The sequence below is a fragment of the Sinohyriopsis cumingii genome, chromosome 6 (assembly GCF_028554795.1).
Source record: "Sinohyriopsis cumingii isolate HCF-2022 chromosome 6, ASM2855479v2, whole genome shotgun sequence".
In the NCBI taxonomy this organism is placed as follows: domain Eukaryota; kingdom Metazoa; phylum Mollusca; class Bivalvia; order Unionida; family Unionidae; genus Sinohyriopsis; species Sinohyriopsis cumingii.
Window position 1 is genome coordinate 104,897,275 of NC_142966.1, and position 23,531 is coordinate 104,920,805.

Below are 23,531 nucleotides of genomic sequence, written 5' to 3' on the forward strand. Positions count from 1 at the left end.
TTAATAGATCATGAAACAATGATTATCTTTGGTTGTTTTGTGCTAATTGCAAATGGTCTCTAACACTGAAAAAATACAAAGAAAATGTTTCATATGAGAATATTTGTCAACACCAAGTGTAATGTTTGAAGCTGTTACTTGATGGATCTCGAGTACATGATAAATGAACACATTTTATCTATATGTTAACCATATATGCTGCTGATCCTGCTTTTATTCATTATATAGTTTTAATTTAAATACAGATAATAGAAAAAAAATCATCAGTTAAATAACTAATTTGTCCATTGTGTTATGAGAGTTACAAGTAAATGACCACAATGATCTGACAAGCAATATTTTTAAAAGGAAAACTGACACTTATCTTTCAACTGTTGTTTTATAGAAGATAGGATCCCAGCTCATTTGACCATAACTATTTTGACATGAAAATGAATTTAAAATTTGGGGTTATCTGTTCCACAGGACTGGCTGAAGAGTATATTTTGTGATATATTCATAAAAATTATGCCTCTTGCTCCCATCATTCGACCCTGGAACATGCTACACAGTGCCATTGATATAGGCAGTAAGATGTCAACCAAAACGAACATAAATATCAGGGCATTGTAGCACTAGGTAGCCATCTTACTTTGTACGACTACACAAGTATGAATGTCCAATCACCATTTTTGTTGGTTATGTTCTAGCAAGGGTGTTTTGACCTGCACTTAGTGAGAGACCATTAGCAACAACATAATCGCTATTAACAAATTAAAATTAAATTTTTTCGTGCATGATAATCAAATATGGCTCATCTGGCAAATCCCTGTAAAAATTACTGAACTGTATCTGTTCTACAGTAAAAGTCATACAGGTCATGCATGCACATTTTTACATGTAAAATTAAATAAAAATTGTTCTATTAAAATTTAATTCTCATTTTAAGGCTGCACAATTCACCCAGGACCACCCCAAAAAACTGGACCATCAGTTGTCATACACATCAGTGGAGACAAAAATAATAACATACATTATAAATAGTTTTACATCTATTAATTCTTGAATTCACCTTCATGATTTTGGCACAGAAAAGCTATCTTTATTTATCTGCAAATATCTCTCCGATGCCTATACCATTTACAGCTTCTCTTTAAATGTTTGGATTTGCTGACCAATAGGGCTTATTACACTTACTGTTTCCATGTGTTTGGTTAATTTTTAAAAACCCTTCCCCACAATATTCTAATACAGCGTGTTTTTGGATGAAATGCATTTGACAGTGCAATATCTGGGGAATGAAATTACCTCTTCAGACTGTGGTTCAATTGGAATATATCAAATATTCTTATTTTGTACTTGTTTCAAACATATTACATTGGGGTTTTTTTTGTATAAACCAGACAAAGTTTAATTTTGATTCAAACACAAAAGTCTGGTTAACAGCAGTTCCCACATGCGTGTTCCATGCCCCACAATCATCATGAGTTTTTTCCTTTATGGTAATTGCCAGCTATGTCTAGTACAACATAAACAATATTTTAAGGCCCTCATGGTGTATCAGTTGGACAACTGTCAGTGTTAGTGAGAACGGACAAAATATCCTCATTGCTTAAAATGTCATTTGGTTTAATTGTTCATGTATCGTTCGCTGTTTTCACAATTATTAACTTCAGTTTCATGGTGATCTTTATTGTTCTCCTTCTCCATAAGATCATTATCACTAAAAATATCGTCTACTGTATCTATTCTATATCATCATATTATTTGACACAGTCTCCAAAATCATCATCTCCATCTAAAGAAGTAGTCATCATCAACCAATCCACTGCATGATAGATGGAAACATTTACTTGAAGCTGTTTGCATGACTGTGCATCTTTATCATCATAATTGTTATCATCTACATCAATGCATTAATTCAAAAATGAATATCATGACTTTTTATATACCAATCAAGTTACATGTGTAGTTACAAAATAATCTCAAATTCTCATTATTTTTAGAATATCCAAACTTTTATTTACTCACTTCTTTGGTTTTTACTACCTTCTGTAACTTCTGTGGACTGCCACTTTGTCACTGCATGTACTCAAATAATAGTTTGGTTTGTACTCAAAAATGTTGTTTTGAAGATAAATAAATCCAACACAAAGAAGACTGTTTTATCATTGTCATTAAATTTCAAGCAACAACAATAACATTTTTAAATGCAATGACATGAAGTATAAAGTAAATAAATGGATTAGCATTATTTTGCACTTCACTTTATAAAAGAAGAATCAGTATCTTTATATAATTCACACAGAAAAGTATTTTTAAAAAAATCACGAAATACAATATATTGCTATTGTCCATGGTGAGAACCAATTACTAATGAAAACAAAAAATACATGCAAATATATTTACAAAGTCATGTATATGTTTGGTTTCATCGTCATTGATATGCATGGCAATGATGGTCTATATTTACTTCACAATGTGGCTGCTCTCACTTGGAACATATTGACTGAGTCTATTTGACTTGATAACCACCACTTGTGATGAATCCATCAAGATACCTCTTCCTTATTTCATTTACATCATATATAAATACTAACTAAATGTGGCATAATTTGTTGTCTGTTTCTACAAAATAGTACCCTTTCCACTGTTTTCTTGTAGTTTTGGGTAAGTTTCATTTGATTTGTGTCATGTTTGTGATTGATCTGGGCAGATCTTGGGAACATTTTGGATGGATTAGGGTAAAACATGTGGCTGCTAATTTTATTTTATGAAAATATACTCAATCCTGATTACTGACTGTTCTGCACCATATAGTCACATGGGTCAAATATGCACAATTACTCATTGTAAATTAAATATAAATTGTTCTTTTAATATTTAACACTAATTTTCTTTAACCAAAGTCTATTCAATCCTTATTTTTGAATGCTCTGTACCTTAACTGTCACCAAGAAACATCCAGATGAAAACTGTGGCTAGTTTCTTGAATGAAATGAAACACTGCTTATTGTTCCAATAGACATAATATATTTTTATTCATTTTGTTAAAACTTAATATTATAGTAAAGTCTGACAAAAACAACTTTACTTGGTAGGAAAGTTTCGTTATTTGTTGCCAGTTATGTGTGATATTTCTGAAAATGTGACTTTCGTTACACTGTTAGTCAACATCAAAACACGCTACACTGCGTCTTTATTTAGGCAGTAATACCCATTAGTCCTACATGTAAGACCATGATGCTAATATATGATTTGGGCATCAGGGTCTTACTGCATAATTAATAGCACCAGTTGTGAATCACATCCGGCTTGCTCCATTGACACATATATGCTCATGTTAGTACCACCGTCCACAAGGTAGGAGTAGGGGTACTAATATTATAGTCTGATAATACAAACCCGTTTGTTTGTACCCCCCCTACCAATTTCAATAACGTAAACCTTTAATGTGATAATAGACGGACATGCTTGGACCCATTTCCATCAAAGGGGTGTATCACGACTACAGATGTACATACATAAGTCATCTGCCTCTGATATTTACAATGTCGAATCAAGCAGAGGAAAATGACAACTACGCTTTTCATGTGGATTTAACAAGCGGTTTAATTTCTATGTTCATGTATGCAGAGGGATATAATTCCAAACTCTCAAAGCTATGTAATTTACGCAATTATTCAACATTGCCAAACTGGATGAACTACGTCATTATGTTGCCTGATGGAAATAAGCTAGTCTATAGTGTATGCAAAATGGTGCCGTGTTAGTATGGAAAGTCCGTTAAGCATGAAATGATGCAGGGGATGCCAGCATTAGTGCCGTTCTGGTCAGCCAGGTTAGAAATTATAAATCAATGATTCAACTGACTTAGTTCTGTGCACTTTTTATCACATTAAATGTTCTCGTTTTTGAAATCGGTGGGGGGTTACAAACGGGTTTGTATTATCAGACTATAGTACTAGTTGTAGAACTAGATCCAAACAAGGTGAATAATTGGAATTTAAAGGTAGGAGAATGTAATTTTTAAAATGAAAGACATAAATGAAATGGTGTTGAGCGCCTTCACGTCTTCCACAATAGTTCCTCGTCAATTTTTGGTGAAATCATTAATAAGATGGTTCAGTTTACTTAAGTAAACACAGCTTATTAAATATTTTGAAATTACAAATTTTGGAATTGTAGGAATCACTAACTTCAATGCAATAGCACGTGATGTGAAATGAATTGTGAAAACTAACCTTTGCATTTGCATTAGTCTGGATATCTGATAACAATTACGAGAGAGAGAGAGAGAGAGAGAGAGAGAGAGAGAGAGAGAGAGAGAGAGAGAGGAAGGGAGAGAGACTCATTGAGAGAGAGAGAGACCTCGAATTTCATTGAATCGTTTCAGATTAGCTCTCGGAAATGACATCTTGTTATGCTGATTTCAGACTACTGGCTAAATTAAATACATCTGATAGATTCGCAACGCTAAATAGCTTAAATTCTGCCTGGAGTGGACCTATAGGAAACGCTTAGATAACTTCAATAACTTCAATCAACCGCCACCAACATTTGAACTCTTGAACAAACACTGTCCAATCAATTTTCACTTCCGTCGCTTATTCACGATATGCTTTACAAAGTGGCATTAAATTTGCGTAGATTTGAACAAAATGGGAAACCAGTCAGAAGACAACTTTTAGAGTGAGTAATTTTTGAATACGCTATTGACTATCGCTTTCTTGGAATTTGAGCTAAACAAGTTATAGTAACAATGTACCTAGTAATAAGTTTGTTCACAACATTGCCAGTAATGTACAATTTTACAACAAATTAATATCTTGTGTAAGATCAAGAAGTCCTGGTCTTGAAAATAGCCCCTGGATAGTTCGTATGTCTAATCAAGCAGATTTGGATAGATTCTCTTCGATACACGAATACTTACGACCTGCCTCAGTGTGGCAGTCGGCTAAAACCAGACAATACACTAAGTATTTACATATGTAGCTAAACCATGGGCTGCTGTTTCTCAAACACAGCTCGATATGTGTATTAGATGTGGGAATGTTTATACAGACCTCAAACACAGTTCGATATGTGCATTAGATGTGGGAATGTTTATACAGACTTGATACTTCATTGTTGCATTAGTTGTCCTTATATGTCGAATTTTAGAAACTCTGGGATTTCCTTACTGATAAATTTCCACTGAGCCTGCACATTACGTAATTTAATGCAGAAGATGAGCTGCAACTACAATATCTTCTAGGTAAAAGGTTACCATCAGGTGTAGTCGACAAAGAAAACTCCAAGCTATTCGTTCTGTATGCAGCATACTTTGTCATGCAGTGTGCAGCTATCTTCTGCAAATAAGGTACTGCAACTTATGCAGTTGACGAACACTTTGTTGACTGATATGGTGTAAGAATTTGTCTTATATATATATATATATATATATATATATATATATATATATATATATATATATATATATATATATATATATATATATATATATATATATATATATATATATATATATATATAAATTTTTAATACTTATCTATTGATTGCATTCATAACATTTATTCTTATATCATGTAATCTTCCATGTATGTTAAATACAATTGTACATCTGTGAAATTACTTTTGAAAAAGTAAATTATTTCACGTATGGAACAAAAAAAAGAATTTAACATATGGGAAAGACAGATTTACACATTCGTGATAAAAAGAATGTTTACATTTGTGACACTCTTTATAAATATATGAACTAAATGGTCATTTAATTTAATATATGAACCATAATTTACATGTCTATACATATATACACATATGTATATATGTAAAATACCCTTTTTCTCAAGTAAATATGCCAAAGGCAAATTTTACAACTAAAGAAGTATAGCGTCCCGGCAGGTGAGAGGTAATTGACTATCCTTTTTGGTGATCGTAGAGATTTTGTTGGAATGTAATAGATGCGATCTAAAATTAATTTTCAGTATTGACTCGCTGATATTCTTTTTCTGGAATAGGTATTTTGATGCTGATTTGCTTTGCTCATCGTGCCATTTAAAAAAACATCGCCCTCAAAAAGTTTTTCCTCGTTTGTCCCAAGGGGCGCTCTGTTCTTTTTAGCAAGGCTAAGGCTTCACACAGTTTACAAATTTGACAGTGCTTTTATTTTTTGAGTGGACACCTCGAGAATTGTAGCTATTGGTAAGCAAACAGACCTGTGAGGTGACTCACATTGTTCCAATATTTAAAAGGATTTTATATCGTTCTGCCATCCCCACCCCCACCCCCGTAAAACAGATTTTGAGAAGAAAGTAATATTTTTACATGGACTCTCTTTCGTTTTTTATATGGATGTACTTGTTCAGAGTTCAATATTCAATTTTATCGCCACAGGTCTAACATTTTATCGTTTAAAAATAGGACCGTAGGCCTACTTCCATTTGCACCATTTCTCATTAACAGCTGGTTTCCTCACTTGTTATGAAACACATTCGTGATCTGTTACCGTTGGATCGATTTATTTTACATTTTGTGTTTTTGCATTGTTATGCTATATGTACGCTATATATGCTGTGAATCTATCGATAGTTTTGTCCACTTTTCACAGGGAGTGGTATTTTTCCAATTTGTGAAGGTGGGGATTGGGCCGTACAAACGAATGAATGTTATGTTTTATATATTGCTGTATATTTTATCTAGCATGTTTTGTGATGGAGTCTTTTGCCAGAAATTTGCATCCATTTTTTGTTTCTTCTATTCTACTCCTGTCCTATTTGGTTTCTGCGTCATTTTGTTAATTATTTTTTTATTTTCTGTGGGTTTTCTAGTCTCTCCCTCTAGCGACTGTCATTTGTTTCATACACTGTGTGTGCTAGGGTTGCACATCGCTGAGGAATTAATTTTCTTCTTGTTTAATTTATAATCTCTGATTTGTTCTAAAACTGCATCTTCGTCTTATTGAACGGGGGCATTGGAGCACTGCTTTCCTTTTCCTCCTCACTGTGTACCACTCACTCGACACTAATGCACACACACGCACACACACGCACGCACGCACGCACACACACACACATACATACATACATACATACATACATAGCCTCAGCTGACTGTAATATGTCTCAATAGACTTTCAAACTTGAAAACGTTAACATTTAACATGTCTTCTGATTGCAGTTACTCAGCGGGGTCACCTTGCCAGATTTACCGTTAATGGTAATGATCGTTTTCATTTGCTTAGCATATAACTGGATTATCATCATGATTGGTTGATTGATTGATTGATTGTATTTTTACGGCACACCAGCACTGTTAGGCTTTTTAGCGCCATAAAAAAAGGTTAGATGTAGGATCATTTAAAAGTGATAAATGGTTTCGTATCGACCAGCGATAAAAATTTATATAAAAAAAAAAACAGTTAAAAGCAAAACGATAAGATAGTAAGGGTAACATATAAAGCTTCCTGATCAACGGGGAATGTAAATAGTGCATGTTAATATAGTCAGATAAAATGTTATTGAAAATAAGGGACAGTATATACATTACATAAAAATGTTCAAGGTGATAGCATAAAAGTTATAGCTAAGAATAAATGTTTACTTCTTCAGGAATTTCAGAATAGAAGACACGTAAGTTTATTGTATCAGAAAGTCCCTTCATGTCATGCACATTGTAGAACTGATCACGCGTAGGTTATAGGTCGAAACACTCTATCATAAAGTGCTTAACAGTGAATGGTTCATTGCAAGAATCGCACTCAGGTGAGTATTCACCCTTTAGCATGTGCGAGTGGGTTATATAAGTATGACCAATTCTAATTCTTTCAATGACTAAATACTTCCTACGGATGGTTTTGTAGGAAGGAATCCATTCTCATAGGATAGGCTTGATTGCATGAAGTTTGTTATCCACTGCATCATTCCATGATGCCTGCCACTTCTGACGTAAAGACCCTTTGATATTAAGTTTAAAATCAGTATACGGTATTTTAAAATCAGATGGTTCGAGGGGTAGGGCCATTGTAGCAGCGTGATCTGCTTTTTCATTACCTTTAATACTAATATGGCTGGGTAGCCAACAGTATACGATATTGTGGGAGGTACTCAGCTCAGTATGTTTTATGAGAATATTGGTTAGTAATGGGTTTTCCAGTTTGACCATCATAATCTCTTAAATATTATTTTCTTGAATGACGGAATGTTCCATATGCTATATATGTGTGTGTGTGTGTGTGTGTGTGTGTGTCCTAAGACACTGATTTGCTCTCATTACATAGTGGTGGAAATGCAAATAAATTGCCACTGTAATTTATATTGAGCATTAGTCTATAAATTGTTGTTTTGGTGCATTTTGTATTTGCGTTTACAACCTATGCATATGTGCATTTTAAAATTCAATTCATTTGTTTGTTAACCGCTCCGGTGGCTTAGTGGTTAGAGCGTCCGCCTCGGAAGCGGGATGTCGTGGGTTCGATCCCCGGACAAGTCATACCAAAGACTTACAAAAATGGTACTATCAGCTGTCTCGCTTGGTGCTCAGCATTATGAGGTTAGTGTTAGAACTGGTTGGCCTGGTTTCAGACATGTAGCATGGGTGGGACACCATGCTACATGTCTGTATATATATATATATATATATATATATATATATATATATATATATATATATATATATAATGAACAAATTGACAGAGATTAAAATTAAACCTTCTAAAGATAAATTTAAAGGAGACTAGAAATCAAAATTTTCCTTTTACGTATGTAATTCTCTACAGATTTTAATTCGACTGCAATGTTTATAAATGAAATATCGTAAGCGGGTAGTGATTATATTGCGTGGAAGATACCACGATTCCGTAAATTGCCGAGTTTTTCCGAGTTTTAATAAGACGACAGATCACGTGGTACCGTGACGCTATACTAGCGAGTCCTCGAATACAAACATAAACATTGGCGAGCGAGGCAGACAGGAGACCACATTTGGGTTGCACATTCAAAAGTTGAATCTGCAGTCTGATATAATAGTTTATGTACTGTACTGATAAGTACTAAAAGAAATTTGTTAGGCACAGGCCCCGGGCTGGTGACTTAAATAAACTAAAGTCCTGAATGAAATTCCACAAGCCCGGACAGTTCATACCTGTCAACTCTCAAGCCGGGAGAAAAACCTCCCGATTTTGGGGGTATTTCCTCATCTACATCCCGATCTCGTAATATCTCTCAATTTTGTGCAGCGAAGTCCCGATTATTACATTATGTCTGTCAATTTTCATTTGTCAGAAGAAAAAACCCAACCCCAAACCATTTTTAAATATAACGTATGCCATCCACAGTCTAAACTGCCACACTGCTGACATCGTAGCGATATGACTGAAAAATTGTTAAAGCTACGTTAAAAATTCAAATCACACGCACACACGTCTAAACCCGGCACTGGACGAAATAATTAATATCATACAACATTTCTTTTCTTTTTTTTTTCTTCTTCAGTAAATAGAACATGAAGATTAAACATTATTCAAGTAAATTTCAGATTTTTTAAACAACTACAACAGTACTATAGTAAAAAAAAAAATAATTAAAAGAATAAAATTGTCACCAATTAGCTTAAATGAATGATCACGTTGAAATTTTCTCTGCAAACAGAATCGCATCTCCATTTCCGCCAAAGAAACTCGGCCAGTTAACACCTGACATTCCTCTACCGTATATGAAAAGTTTAATTACCATGATTAAATTACAAGGAATAAAACAAAATATACCATGCAGTATATGTGGCCCTAAAGAACTAATTCTGAATAAATATTTTAATCAGCAAACAGTGTTACATGCATTAAGACTTAAACCTAAGAAAATAAGGTGGGGCATAAAACTTGAGAAAAACAGTTGCCAGATGTACGGTAACTTGTGACTGCAGATTTGAACTGTTAAAATGAAGTCCATGGCATCGTAAGTAACAACAAAATAGGCATCGTTTATTTGGTAATCAATTGCTGGTGCTTATACATACACACACTGTCGAACATGGTTTCTTTGAAGTATGTCCGAAGGGCAGTCCTTTTCACAAGATCAATGTAAGGATAAGGATTCTGTTCATTAGTCACACAGGCTTTATTGTTTGCGTACTTAAATCAAAACTTTAGCTATTTTGCAATTTAGCCAGAACTGACCAGAGTATGCAAAAGGGGCTTGTCATGGGGGAATAATAAGGCGTATCACAGCGAGAAAAGGCACGTCAAATGGGCGGTCGCACATTGGGGCAAGGGGGGGGGGGTCAATAGTCCCTCCCCCGTTCTATTGTCAGACAGTTAATGTGAAACTTTGACCTTTTTTTTAATCGCTCCTTTTTAAACTGCCCAAGGAATAGTTTTATATCAGTTCCAATTAATACAGATTACCGTTTATGCATACTACATGTATACAATGCATTTTTTTTAAAATTTAATTTTTATAAGATTACTGAAAATTGTGTTTTCTTGAAACACGACAGGTTTAGAATCTTATTTTTAGCAAAGCTTCGATTTGATTAAAATCAAATCTAAATTTCACCTACGACAGTGGTGATTTGATTTAGATTGTGCCGTGTTAAGGCATGTATGTCACCATCTTGAAAATACATTTACTCATTTCACCAGCGCGATCAAAGTTTCCTCAGGCAAACACTTTTTGTTTCGACAAGCCTGACGGGCACCTCACTTTGAATACAGGATGGGCCGGAACTAAAACCAGAAGGGGCCCAGGGTGTCGGGCTATCAGATTTGTTTTTAGCACTGCTGTTTTAGATAAAAGATATGTGGATTGATTGTTGCATTTTGTGGTCACTTACTCGTCCTTCTGCACATTTTCGTAACTCACACGTTTAACGCTTTTCCCAGGATTTAAAATGTTCAAAGGTATGTCTGGAACAGCGCCAACTTTTAGTCTAGGCCTAGCATTTGCGTATCTTTGAGCTGCTATTTTTTCATGATCCCTCTCGTAACATTCCTTTGAGAAATGTAACGTGCACATAGTGCTGTATGGTGTTGCTTTGAAATCGACTCGTTTGTAATAATGTACCCATTCTTTCATGATGCCTTTATCTTTCGGAAAAGAAAAAAAAATATGTTCACAGGCTTTTCTTAATGTTCTATTACACCCGTAAGCAACGCAAAACGGTATTGTCTTTTACTCTGGCAACTCCCACTTGGGTTGCTGGAGTCGCTACTATGACGTCACATCCCGAAAGTAACCGAATAGGCGCGGAAATTTTGCATACGAGGTCACGGAAATTCAGCTCCTAGAAGATAGGCCAATATTTAAATATTGGCATTACAGTCGCAGATGATACTTCAGAATAAGGTTTTCTGCTATAGTACTTTTATTATTATTCTATATTTCCATTGGTTTCTGGTCTCCTTTAATCTTGACAGAATATCCTCATGTCTTACCGGTGCGAGCTCTGGTTGAGCCGACGAATAAAAGTTTGATTAATACTATTCATGACGCCAGGAAAGAATGTGTGGTCAACGTTCAAAATCATACGCAACACCAATGGTGTCGACAAAGTCGTCGCTGCCACAATGAACACAACGAGCGGCAACGAGTATTAATTATCTCGACGATCAAAGATATTTTTCAGAGTAAAGTTTATTGTATTAGCAGAAACAAACAATACTTGGATTATCAGTGGCAAACGTGACCCTGACCTTTATAATGAAAAAATCGCTGTATTAAGTAAAAATTCAAAACCAGGAATGTTGACTGGTATTGACAAACCGTATTGTGAAAGAGCGTATCCTGTAACCGCGGTTATTTATGGAATTTATCCGATAAATCATAAACCCTGCGTTAATAATCTAAAACCGATGAAATTTTCAAAAATAAATTGTGTAGCCGAACGAGTAACGGAACATTTTACAAACGCGATACGTGGAAATGGTTTAATGGATAAAAGACGTACAATAATAAACGAGTGGGGAGAAGTAGGTTAAGGTACCGGATAATCTGAAAGACGTCGCTGAGCTAGGAAAGAAATTTAAATTCCCGATAATAGTAAGAACGATAACCGGAGAGATTTTATATAAATCAAAGTAAAAATCGAAAGGAGCTTTGATTGAAATTAGTGATCATATTGCGCATGCGTGGACTAATGCAGTAACAATATTTCCACGAAATCGAATTGTTAAATTTTACCACGGAGATATATTCGATTTTATTAATCAGATTAGTAAAAGTAATCTTGTATCTGTATGGCTGTTTCAAAGTTCTGAAAACGACGATGAATTGATTCGACCAGGTAGAAGTATTTTCATCGAAGAAAAAAGTAAATTTGATCAGTTTGTACGGTCTAATGGCGTTATTTATCTTACAGAATCTCTTCATGAAGAAATGAAAAATCTTGCGTTGAAATATACCCATGACGATGCTGAACAATTACTGAGTAATTGTTTTACTGTTCGTTCAGTTGCTGCTCATTTTGCTTGAGAGAAAAACTCGTGGAAACCAACACGATTGGATTTTCTTGAAGAAATACAACGCAGCTGTGTCGAATACAGACACGGTGGATTATGGAATACTAAATACGATTATAGAGATATTGTTTCAGTTGATACGGTTGCATGTTATCCGGGAAGTTTTCTTGGTATGGGAGAGTGTTCTAAGTATTTTGAGCGATTTGGACATCCGACACACAAGATGACCAGAGTATCGCTAAATGGACCATTACCAGATTTTGATTTAACTAGATTCACTTGTATCGAGTCATGTAAGCTTGCCGAAAATCTTCATCCGATTTGTTATGTCTGGTTTGGCAAATATTTGTCAGAAAAAAATGTGGGCACCAACAGTATTATTACGGTATATGATCGATGTAAAATTACTGTTATTGTTAACAGTAAGTAAAGCAAGTATATCATATCGTCCGCAGAATGAAGTTTGGTTACCACAACAAAAAAAATATTCTGATGATGAAAACCCTGATATAACTGATTTTGAGAATAAAATCGCAAAAGATCTTGGCAGAAAAATAATAGGTAAATTCACCCAAGGAGGATCATATTATCATAAACGACATTACACAAGATTGATTATAGACGATGCTGAACTAGATTTTATAGTTGCTGATACAACGAATAGAAATACGCTTATAAGTCGAAGTAATGTTAATTTATCAGACGGAACTAAATTAGGTACGATTATGAATTATACTGATGGTGAGCCACTGCCGTTTACTCATTTAAGATCTTCAATGCTTGCGTACGTTTCGATAAATCTATTATCAATGATAAACAGAGTTTGTGAGTTTGCTGTCAGAGTCGCTACGGATTCAATTTATATCAACAAGAATACAGGATTGCTAGAACAACTACATATCGGCACTTATGCATCATGGGGTGAATGGAGAATAAAACAAGAAAATATACTTAATTATTCAGAATCAGCCGACGTTGAAATAAAGGGTGTTTATTATCAAAAAATTCAAATATCAAAATTATCATCAGCACCATCTGTATATAATCCAGTAGCTAGGCATAAAACAGTTTATCTCAGTGGGCCTGGATGTTGTGGTAAAACAACTCGTGTGATTGAATTATTCTTTAACAGTTGTTTAGAAATAGTTGTAATAACACCTACACACAGACTCGCAAGACAAATGAGAGAAAGAAATATCAAATCATGCACTTATCATAAATTCTTTCGACGGAAGAGAGATAAATGGACTCCTGAACGAATGGGAGAGAAATATATTCTAAGGATTATCGTTTGGGATAAAATATGCACGGTATCCTTGGATATGTTACAAATATTTCTTGATTGGCTGTTATTGAAGAATACTGCTGTAATAATGTGCGGCGATCATAGTCAACCACCGCCTTTTGTTGGATTATCTCAACATGAATGGTTGATGAATTTTGTAGATTATTATGAAGAAATAAATAATGATCATAACACGCTTGATCCAGAATTAAGAGAGTTTAAGAAATTAATCAGACTACAACCGAATAAAATTTAATGTGAATTAATGCGTAATATAATTTCAGAAACTTCTGTGAACGATTTTCTGCAAGTGTGGAGACCAAATGATTTGATCGTTGCAAGTACAAAGATAGTTCGTGATACACTTCAACAGCGGTTATTTCAATTACATAAAGTAAAGTTTTCAAATCTACCCGTACCATTATGTCATCGACCGGTTGATACGCGACGACAGATTATCGACGTTGATATACCAGGATCGTCAGAAAAACAAAATCTTGTATTAAATGATATTGTCTTAGTCAATGTTGTTGGCAGCACGTTAACCATGGAAAAAAAAACTCCGTGGACGCTAGGATACGCAATGACGAATCATTTCATCACAAGGATTAACCATCTCTGATACAAGTGTTTGGATCGTCGATGCTCGTATCGAATGGTCAAACTTAGTTTATCTCGCAGTGATTCGAGTCAGAAGAATATCTCAGCTGCAGAGAATTGTCATAGACTTCACAGAAAATAATAATGAAACTGCTGGTAATGGCGATGATATAGTAAGAAAAACATTAGTTGGTTATAAACAATTTGACAAAAATAAAATAAATAAACGCGACTTTAATCTCGATGCTGAATTTATAATGATATTAAAACAACAACAGAATAATCACTGTGCGAGCTGTAACACAATAATGTTGTGGAACAATATTCTTAATAATCCAAGACAATTTACCGTAGACAGAATTAATAGCAGTCTTGGTCATACAAGCGAAAATGTACTGCTGACCTGTCTTGAATGTAATCGACGTCGAGGTGCTAGTTTACAAAAGTGAATGTGGTGGTAATTGTGTATCTTCAGAAATTACTTTTAAATGCTCTCGTACAAATCCACGTTGAGGAGCAGTTGAATCTAATCTGTAGATTGCAGGTCTACCCGTAGATGTAACCACGCTAGAAATGGTGTGTTGTAATACTCCAAATAGGATCAGTAGCTCTATTTTTACCACCTTCAAGTTCGCCAGGTTCATATATAATTATCTTACAGTTACATTACCTAGCACTGATTGTTATATAAAGTCACGTCGTTGTATTGGTATGTTTTTTTTTAAATTGCATTAATAGGTTTCATAGAAGTTGTTCGAGTAATTTCATTATTTAATGCAGTTATCACACTTATCATACTGATATCCAAATAACCGTTCAGCAAGTGTTCGATTAAATCGTTCAACAATTGCCTGATCACGATGAACTGCGGTATGTCCTCGTCTGATTTTGACGTTATGTTTTTTCATCAGAGATGATACTGCACCAAGAAATTACTTGCCAGTATCAACCTGTAATAGTTGTGGCCATCGCAAGATTCCTCGTTGATAAATTCGTTCAAAAGCAGAAGAAACTTCAGTTGCTGATTTAGTTGATAATGGTTCCGTTTCCTTATATCTATGTTAATTGACGTTTTCCAATTTTAATTGTATCATGTGGTAAAAATAAAATATATGCTTGATGAACTTCATTAGGAATGCTGACATCAAAATGTGCATGCTGAATTTGTTTAGATGGTGGTAGGAAATTAGCCATATTGCCTGTCGTGCTAACCACGCTGTAGCAACAGAACATGTAACATTTGCTGTATCAGCGAGTTTACTAATAGCTGCTCTACCCCATCCAATATCCCCATGGAATATAATAAATCGATTCCATTATTTCAATAATCGGTTGATCAATTACCGGACCCGAATAATTATTCATCTTTCATCGCAGATCTTACCAACCAATTAGCTAATGATTCTTTAAAAGATTTTTATTTATTTATAGAATTTAATGCATGAATCAACTTCACACCTGCGATATGTCGTTGTTGCAGATCTTTACTTTTATAAACTACTTAATGAACGTGATATGCTTGATCAATAGCATTTACTGGATACTCTCCATGTCTTGGTTGATCTCGCTCGTCAAGTCGGATATCAAGTCGGGTTCCAGGACCACAATAATTATATCCAGGAAGGGGTTTTTCTCCTGGGTATTTAGCCCACGGAGTTCCTTTTAATTTTCCCAATGAAGTAGCGATATCCCCACGGCCAGTAATTTCATTACTGGTAGAAATTTTTGTAAATTTTTGTACCACATTTTACACATTTACCTGTAAGTGCATGCTTTTTATTTTTTTTATTATTATTATTGTTGCTAATCCACGCGTGGATGTGGATGCTCTACATCGAACGCAATATAAATCCATATTATTTTTTATATCTGTATAACATAGATGTCACTGATTTCTCAGCGACACGAAAACAAGAACCAGTTAAGCATCATCCAGCATTACCAAATTCTATCAGAGCAATTATCGTAAGTCCATCTGGGTCTGGTAAAACGCAATTATTACTTAATTTAATAATGAGATGGTTAAAGTGGGATAAACTATATTTAGCAACACCGCCAGTTGATGATCATCGGTGTTATGATGTACTTCAAGATTTAAAAAAATTGTTAAATGAAGATGGCAATGGCATTATTAATTTTATAACTGATATCGATGAAGCGCCATCCGTATTTGACCCTGATGGATTTATTAATAACCTCGCAGTGTACGACGACGTAATGCTACAAACAAATCCAGCTCGGATATTTTCTCGAGGTGGGCATAAAAACACTGATGTCATATATGTTATCCAGCGATACACACAAATGCCAAAAATGATCAGAGATAATTGTAATATTTTAGTTTTGTTTAACGGAGCTGATACACATACTCTAAGAAACATTCATCAGACTTGGTGTTCAGGAGATATGGACATGATTAAATTCAAAAACTTCTTTTCAAAAGCACAATCTACTCCACACGAATTTATAACAACAAATTTACATGATCCTAGATCGCGACATCGTATAGGTCTTGATAAAATCTTTGGATGAGAGATTGATTTAATTACTCACACATTTGTAGCAACAGAGAAGGTGTGACCTCAGTGAAACGTTACGGTGGGTAAACACGCGCGCATACTTCAAAAAAAAAAACCAAACATTAACGACAACATAAAGTAACAAACTAACCCAATTAGAGAAACTCTAGGTAAGTTTGAGGCTCTGGTTTGACGTTATTGACCTTTATTTTCATTTTCGTTTTAAGTTTTATTTTTCATAAATTACGTTTCAGCAAAAGGTCTGTTCACCTTCCATACCGCGAAGTATCTAACTTATGAGAGTTTCACTAACTGGGTTAGCGTTATTGACCTTATTTCTTTCGTTTTCGTATGAATTCTTAATTTTTCATATGACGATTCAGCAAAAGGTCTGTTCAGCCTCCCTGCTGCTTGACATATTTATGATCTGGAACCATTCAACTAAAGAACTGAAGGAAAAAAAATTGATTGCCTAAATCATTTTCATCTGACGATTAAATTTACTTATACTGCATCTAGTACGCGTGTTTCATTTGTAGATGTAAATGTAAATGTAATAAAAATATTGATAACACTATCTTTCATATCAAGGAAACTAATATCCACCAATATGTGGCATGTAAAAACGGTATACTATATAGCCAGGCCAAAAGATACCGACGCATTATGAGCAATTTGATACTTTCACTCTTAACATAAATAACCTAAACTCTACATACTACCCAAAACTCATAAAAATCCTGACCATAATTTTTACCTTTAAATTGTCCACGGCGCCCATTATATCAGGTTGTAATTCATATATATGCTGAAAACCTATCCAAATTTATTAACAGTGTTTTACAACCTTTAATTAAATCACTTCCTTCCAAAAGTAATGATACAACTGATTTCATTAAAAAGTTGAAGTCTATTCCACACCTATCTGATGATTTCAATTCTGGTATCATTAGATGTAACATCACTATGTACAAACATTCCGCATGCAGATGGCATTGAAGCGTGTATATATTTTCTTGATAACAATCCTAATAATAGCACACTATCTAGTGAAGATATTTGTAAAATAATAAAACTTATCTTGGAAAATAGTTATTTTCAATTTAATAATACGAATTACATCCAAATAATGGGTACGGCAATGGGTAGTCCTGTGGCTCCTTCATACGGTTCCAGTTTCATGGGTAAATTAGAAAAAGATTTTCTTCAAAACGAAAAGTTTAGTCAATCTGTTTGGTTCAGATTTTTAGAAGACATTTATGATCTGGAACCATTCAACTTAACAACTGAAAAAATACATTGATCGCCTAAATCATTTTCACCCGACGTTTAAATTTACTTATGCATATAGAACGCGTGTTTCATTTTTAGATGTAAATGTAATAAACAAAATGTCGATAACACTATCTCCACAAATATTCATTCATATCAAGGAAATTAATATCCAACAAAATGTGGAATATTCTTCATGTCATCCCATGGCATGTAAAAACGGTATAGAAACTTATTGGATTCATAAGCTGGATAATCTGTATCCTAATTGCCCTAATGCCAAATATAAACTTGTATGATTTTAAAATAAATAAATTGATGTATTGTATATCCTTTATAACAATATAATATGTATGACTGTTCGTCTCTATTTTATTATATTATTAGTATGTACTTAGATTCACAACCACGCCATCTATTTCCTGTTCGAATAGAAACACAAACAGGATACAGTGTTACCTTGAAAACGTTTCGAAATTGGATATGACCTCCGAAAAAAGGCGTAAAAAAATAGTTATGTATCGTAATATCTAAATAATATCAACCGGGAAAAGCCGTAGACACAACCGGAAGAAGATCTTTCACAGGAAGCTTGTTTGAAACAATTTACGAAAAATGAACTGCTCTTCACACCTTTGATGCCGCCGTCGTCAATGAATCTTTGATATATAAGACAGGCAAGAGGTTTAAACGGTAAACCATCTTTCTTTCCTCTAATTTGTCGTTTTAATGAAATAAATAAAGTAAACTTTAAGCAGCATTCCATTTACGTTGTTAACAGTTTTAATCGGAACTGAAACTACTACACTATTGCTCTCATTCGTGTTGTGACTGGTGTCAGGCGTCATTGATATGTGATATCGTGCAGCATGTTCATTTTTTAGTTTGTGCAGATCGTTTCCTGTGGTCATTTTCTACCAGTCATTTCAGAAAACAAAAGGCGGAGAATATGTTGGTTAGTGCTAATATTAGTACCCATCCTTCGTGGACGGGATAGTTAAAACGGGAACAGGTAAAAACGTACCCAAACCGAAACGTACCCAAGTCAAAACGTGTGTGTGTGATTTGGATTTTTAACGTATCTTTAGCAATTTTTCAGTCTTATCGCTACGATGTCTGCAGTGTGGCAGTTTATAGTGATGTCTAGCATTGGGGCATCATGCCGCAGACATGTAGCATGATGTCCAACCCAGTCACATTATCCTGACACCAGGTCGACCAGCTCTAACACTAACCTCTTAATACTGAGCGCCAAGTGAAGTAGCTGCTAGTACCATTTTTGTAAGTCTTTGTTATGATTCAGCCGGTGATCTAACCCATGACCTCCTGCTTCCGAGGCAGATGCTCTAACCACTATGCCACCAGAGCGGTTGACAGTCAAAATGTACCCAGATAGGAACATACCCAAGTCAAAACGTACTCAAGTCAGAACATAACCAAATTAAAACATGACCCACACTCGCTTTAAATAATAACATAATTTTAGTGTATTGTGTTTCATGTGACATTGACCGGCCTAATGAGCAATGGAAATTGGCAGGTGCAATGGAACTATCTTATGATCTAGCTCCAACACACATTAGGAAATACTCGTTTAAGTTAAGAAGTATCATTTCAATATATTTATGTTGTTTTTTCCTGTGGAGAAAATTCAACCATTTGATCTGAACTGTGCTTGATGAGTGCTTCAAAAACAACTTTATTTGCATTGTGTTCCATTCTTCCATTTTATATTTTATTTTATTTCCATTGCGTTCCATTTTTCCATTGCATATTTTAGTCATATCAGCTTGAATCATTAGTGATACTTTATTTATTTGTGTTAAATACTATTGATTTTGAGGAGTAATATAAATTATTTAGCTGTATTAAAATCCCTGTATTCCTACAAACTTTTAGATTAATCTGATCAGCTGAAATTGAAAAATTCAACAGCTGCAATACGCCCAAATCCAGTGTAATGTTTGGCAGATATGCTAATTATCATTAAAAATGTTCACTGGCAAATAATTTTCTTGAATTATTTGCTTTTGCATCAGTTTGCATGGAAGCCTCATAAAATGCAAGTATTACATTAATCAAAGGTATCACGTACGGACACTTGAACTGGAAATATGTGCTGACTCGCATGAAAAAGCTGCATAAATCCAGTTAAATTTATGGTGTTTCTGTTCATTGTATTTCTGCATTTTTTTATCATGAGCTGTTAACTGTCACAGTAACCAAGTATTACTGATGATTCAAGTGGGTATACCTTAACTATGCAATGGAAATTATGGAACACAATGGAAATAAAATACGAAATGGAATGCCTAGCAAATAAAGTTGCAATGGAAATTATTTTGTGTTTTTATTTTTGTAATTAAAAGAAGTCAGAAGTAAGCTTTCATTCATCAGATGTATACATATATGTTTTCATTGCAAAACAGAAAATGGAATTAATTTTGAAAACTGACCCTAATAATTGTATGAAATGTGTGCATTTAAATACTGGTTAAAACACATGAAGGAGTCATCAAGCATAGTTCAGATCAATTTTCTCCATGGGAAAACACAAGATAAATGTATTCAAGTGATAATTCTTTACTAAAATATGCATTTCTTAACGTGTTTTGAAATAGTTCCATTCCGTCTGCCAATTTCCTTTTGCTCATCAAAATGATGTCATTATTTAATGTGAGTGTGTGTCATGCTTTAATTTGGGTATGTTTTGACTTTAGTACATTTTGACTTGGGTACGTTTCAGTCTATGTAGTTTTGACTTGGGTATGGTGTGGTTTGTGTACCTTTTGACTGTAAACCGTTAAATCAACCTATCTGTATCAGCAGAGCAGCTGGGTGTCATTCACACCTGGCGCTTTTTAAACCTACTGTCATAAATTTTGAGCATGTTCCTTACTTATACTAAAGAAATGAAAGAGTTGTCTTATTTAATACCAGAATTGCTGCATATTGTAGAATATTGTAGAAATAAATTGTATAATATACATTTATTTGTTGTAGAAATACATGTATAATATCGTTCACCCTCTTTATCTGATATTTTCTTTCGGATTGTTATCCATATTTGTCCAACTGGTAAAGTTCTATTTCTGTTTTCAGCCATATTTATTTGTGTGCCATATAAGGACATTGCTGCATTATTTGGAAATGAAAACAGATCATAGTAAATATGGTATGCAGTGAATAACATATCGTAGACCATCCAAGTACGACACAGCAAGACTTGTTTCGAAAATGAATTACAGTGAGAATCTTGTGTTATCTGTCATGGTGGACAATTACCTGATATAGGCTTAATAACTTTATAATTTTCCTGAAAAATATAGTTAGTAGATTTTAGCTACTCTCATCTTTTTGTCATTGACAATGATTTTATTTTGCTCCATTGTAATGTATAGGATAAGATCATAGCCTCAGCTATCTTGGGGCTACAACATTGTAGCTACTTGCTGGTCTTGTTCTTGATAGGAAGGGATTAAAGTCACACTCAGGGATGGTCTTGGCTTTTAAAAAGCTGTCGCCAAAAAAAATCGCCAACCTCAATATTTTGTCGCCAATTTTCAAAAAGTGTCGCCAGAACAAGTAGTGTACATTTTTCCAAGTGTTAATTTAGTCTATTAATGTAACAGGCAATGAAAATTACAAAAGATGGGTTACTTAATTCTTTAATTACAACAAGCATTAACAAAATGTTACAAAGTGTTACATGAAGATCCGTCGCAATTTTAGGGCTGCCCACTTGTTGAATGCAGTTTCAGAGTCTAATTTTTCACATCTGTACATGCTGATTCTCATGAAATTCTCGAGAGATGAGATGCAGAGTTTATTTCTGATGTCAGTTTTTATGAGGTTCATCTTACTGAATCCACGTTCACAGTCCACAGCACTGACAGGTGACACCAGTAGTCTATCAGCAGCCCCCCCTCCCCCTTATGGCTAGCTTAACAAAGCTTGTAGTGAATTGCTTCCTAAATCCCAAGAATGATCACTGAATGCTGTATAAATTTTCTCGACAAACAAAATAGGATCTACATTCCCACGAATGAAACTTACACGAATCAACACCTGGCAATATTGGACCGTATATATAAGCATAAATTCACACCTAATTTAGAGATTCTTTCACTCTTGTATTTTGAGAAATAAATAATTATTATTAATTATGCAAAACTGGTTGTTGTTTTTGTTTTGTGCTATTTCTTGTTTCGGAGTTTAAGTCTCAGCAGCCGTAACACGGATTGATGGCAAAAGGAAAAGATCAATGAGTAAAATGCTGCACTGGCGACAGACATAATTGTGATTGAGATTTTTCCATTTGCTTTGTATTTATACACAGTAGTCGGTACTTCAAAGGTTATCAGTTTTCTATGAAGGTTCAGCAAAACTGTTGTACTGGTATATGTAAAGAAAAAAAAAAAAAAAAACCAGAAGATTTAGCCATTCAATTAATTGTATCTGTTCTATTCGCGTCTTCAGAAGTCGGTCAGTTGTAGGTATAGTTCGGTAGCATGATTGACTGTATCACAGCATACTCAGCCCAGATGTCAGCATAAGCAGATTATGATGTAACAATGCACTGTAAAGATGGGGTTGTCAATACGAACAAAGGATTGTTTGTGTAACAGATTGATTCCAATGCATTGCTTAGTCAAGTTTGTGGCTTCCTTTCGTTCTCCCTTTTAATTTATCCAGTCCAGATCTATGATTCTATGTACAAATTAAATAACCAAAAAGTCTGTCGCCAAAAAAATCGACAGATGGGATATTTTTGTCGCCAATAAGGAAAAAAAATCGCAATTTGCGACATTGGCGAAGCCCAGGACGATCCCTGCACACTGCATGAACATTTTGGGGATGGAAAGATTTCTTGGTATCACGTTTGATACATTTGAAACTTTGAATTAGTTCTTTTTATTCCTTGGAAAAACTAATTGATCTGTTTAAATTGGAACATTTATATACTATCTGTAAATATTTATAATATATTAAAAATACTGAACTGCTGCAATGTGTGAGATTCAGTAACTTTAAAAGCTCACAGAAAATAATATGTATTCGTAGCTGATATTGCTTATATACTAATATCAAATGTTGTCATGTTTCTTTGGACTAAATATCAGTCTCAAGTAGGATGCCACAAATTTATGTTCAAATGTGAATCCCAAAAATAATAGCCAAAGTTGAGACTGGTACCCTCTTTTCATAAGTGTGAAGAAGTAACTACCAGGAAAACTAGAAACGTGTGAGTAACTAATTTTTGTTTTCTTTCAAGACCACAGCAACAGGTGTACATTGGGCACAACAGAGATCTGACAATATATATTAGTTTTAGGAAAATACTTTTAAACATAAACCATTTTTTATCTTGAGGTAAATGTGACTCTTTCAGTTTTGTTTTGTCATTCTCTTCAGAGGGCAT

At 34.4% G+C, this 23,531-nt stretch overlaps 2 protein-coding genes across 3 annotated transcripts in view; one reads left to right on the top strand and one right to left on the bottom strand.

Moving 5' to 3' along the window:
• Positions 1–4,551, bottom strand: part of LOC149797626 (uncharacterized) — a 103,263-nt gene extending 98,712 nt beyond the window's left edge. For both annotated transcript variants that reach the window (XM_089962520.1, XM_089962519.1), the window contains exon 1: positions 4,351–4,551. In XM_089962520.1, the coding sequence (XP_089818646.1) occupies positions 4,351–4,396 (46 nt within the window). In that variant the 5' untranslated portion in view covers positions 4,397–4,551. The remainder of the gene's footprint in view (positions 1–4,350) is intronic.
• A 13,988-nt stretch (positions 4,552–18,539) lies between these two features.
• LOC149797627 (putative protein phosphatase 2C T23F11.1) overlaps positions 18,540–23,531 on the top strand; it is a 76,834-nt gene continuing 71,842 nt past the window's right edge. Inside the window, exon 1 of the mRNA XM_089962523.1 lies at positions 18,540–18,802. The gene's annotated coding sequence lies outside the window, so the exon portion shown is untranslated. The remainder of the gene's footprint in view (positions 18,803–23,531) is intronic.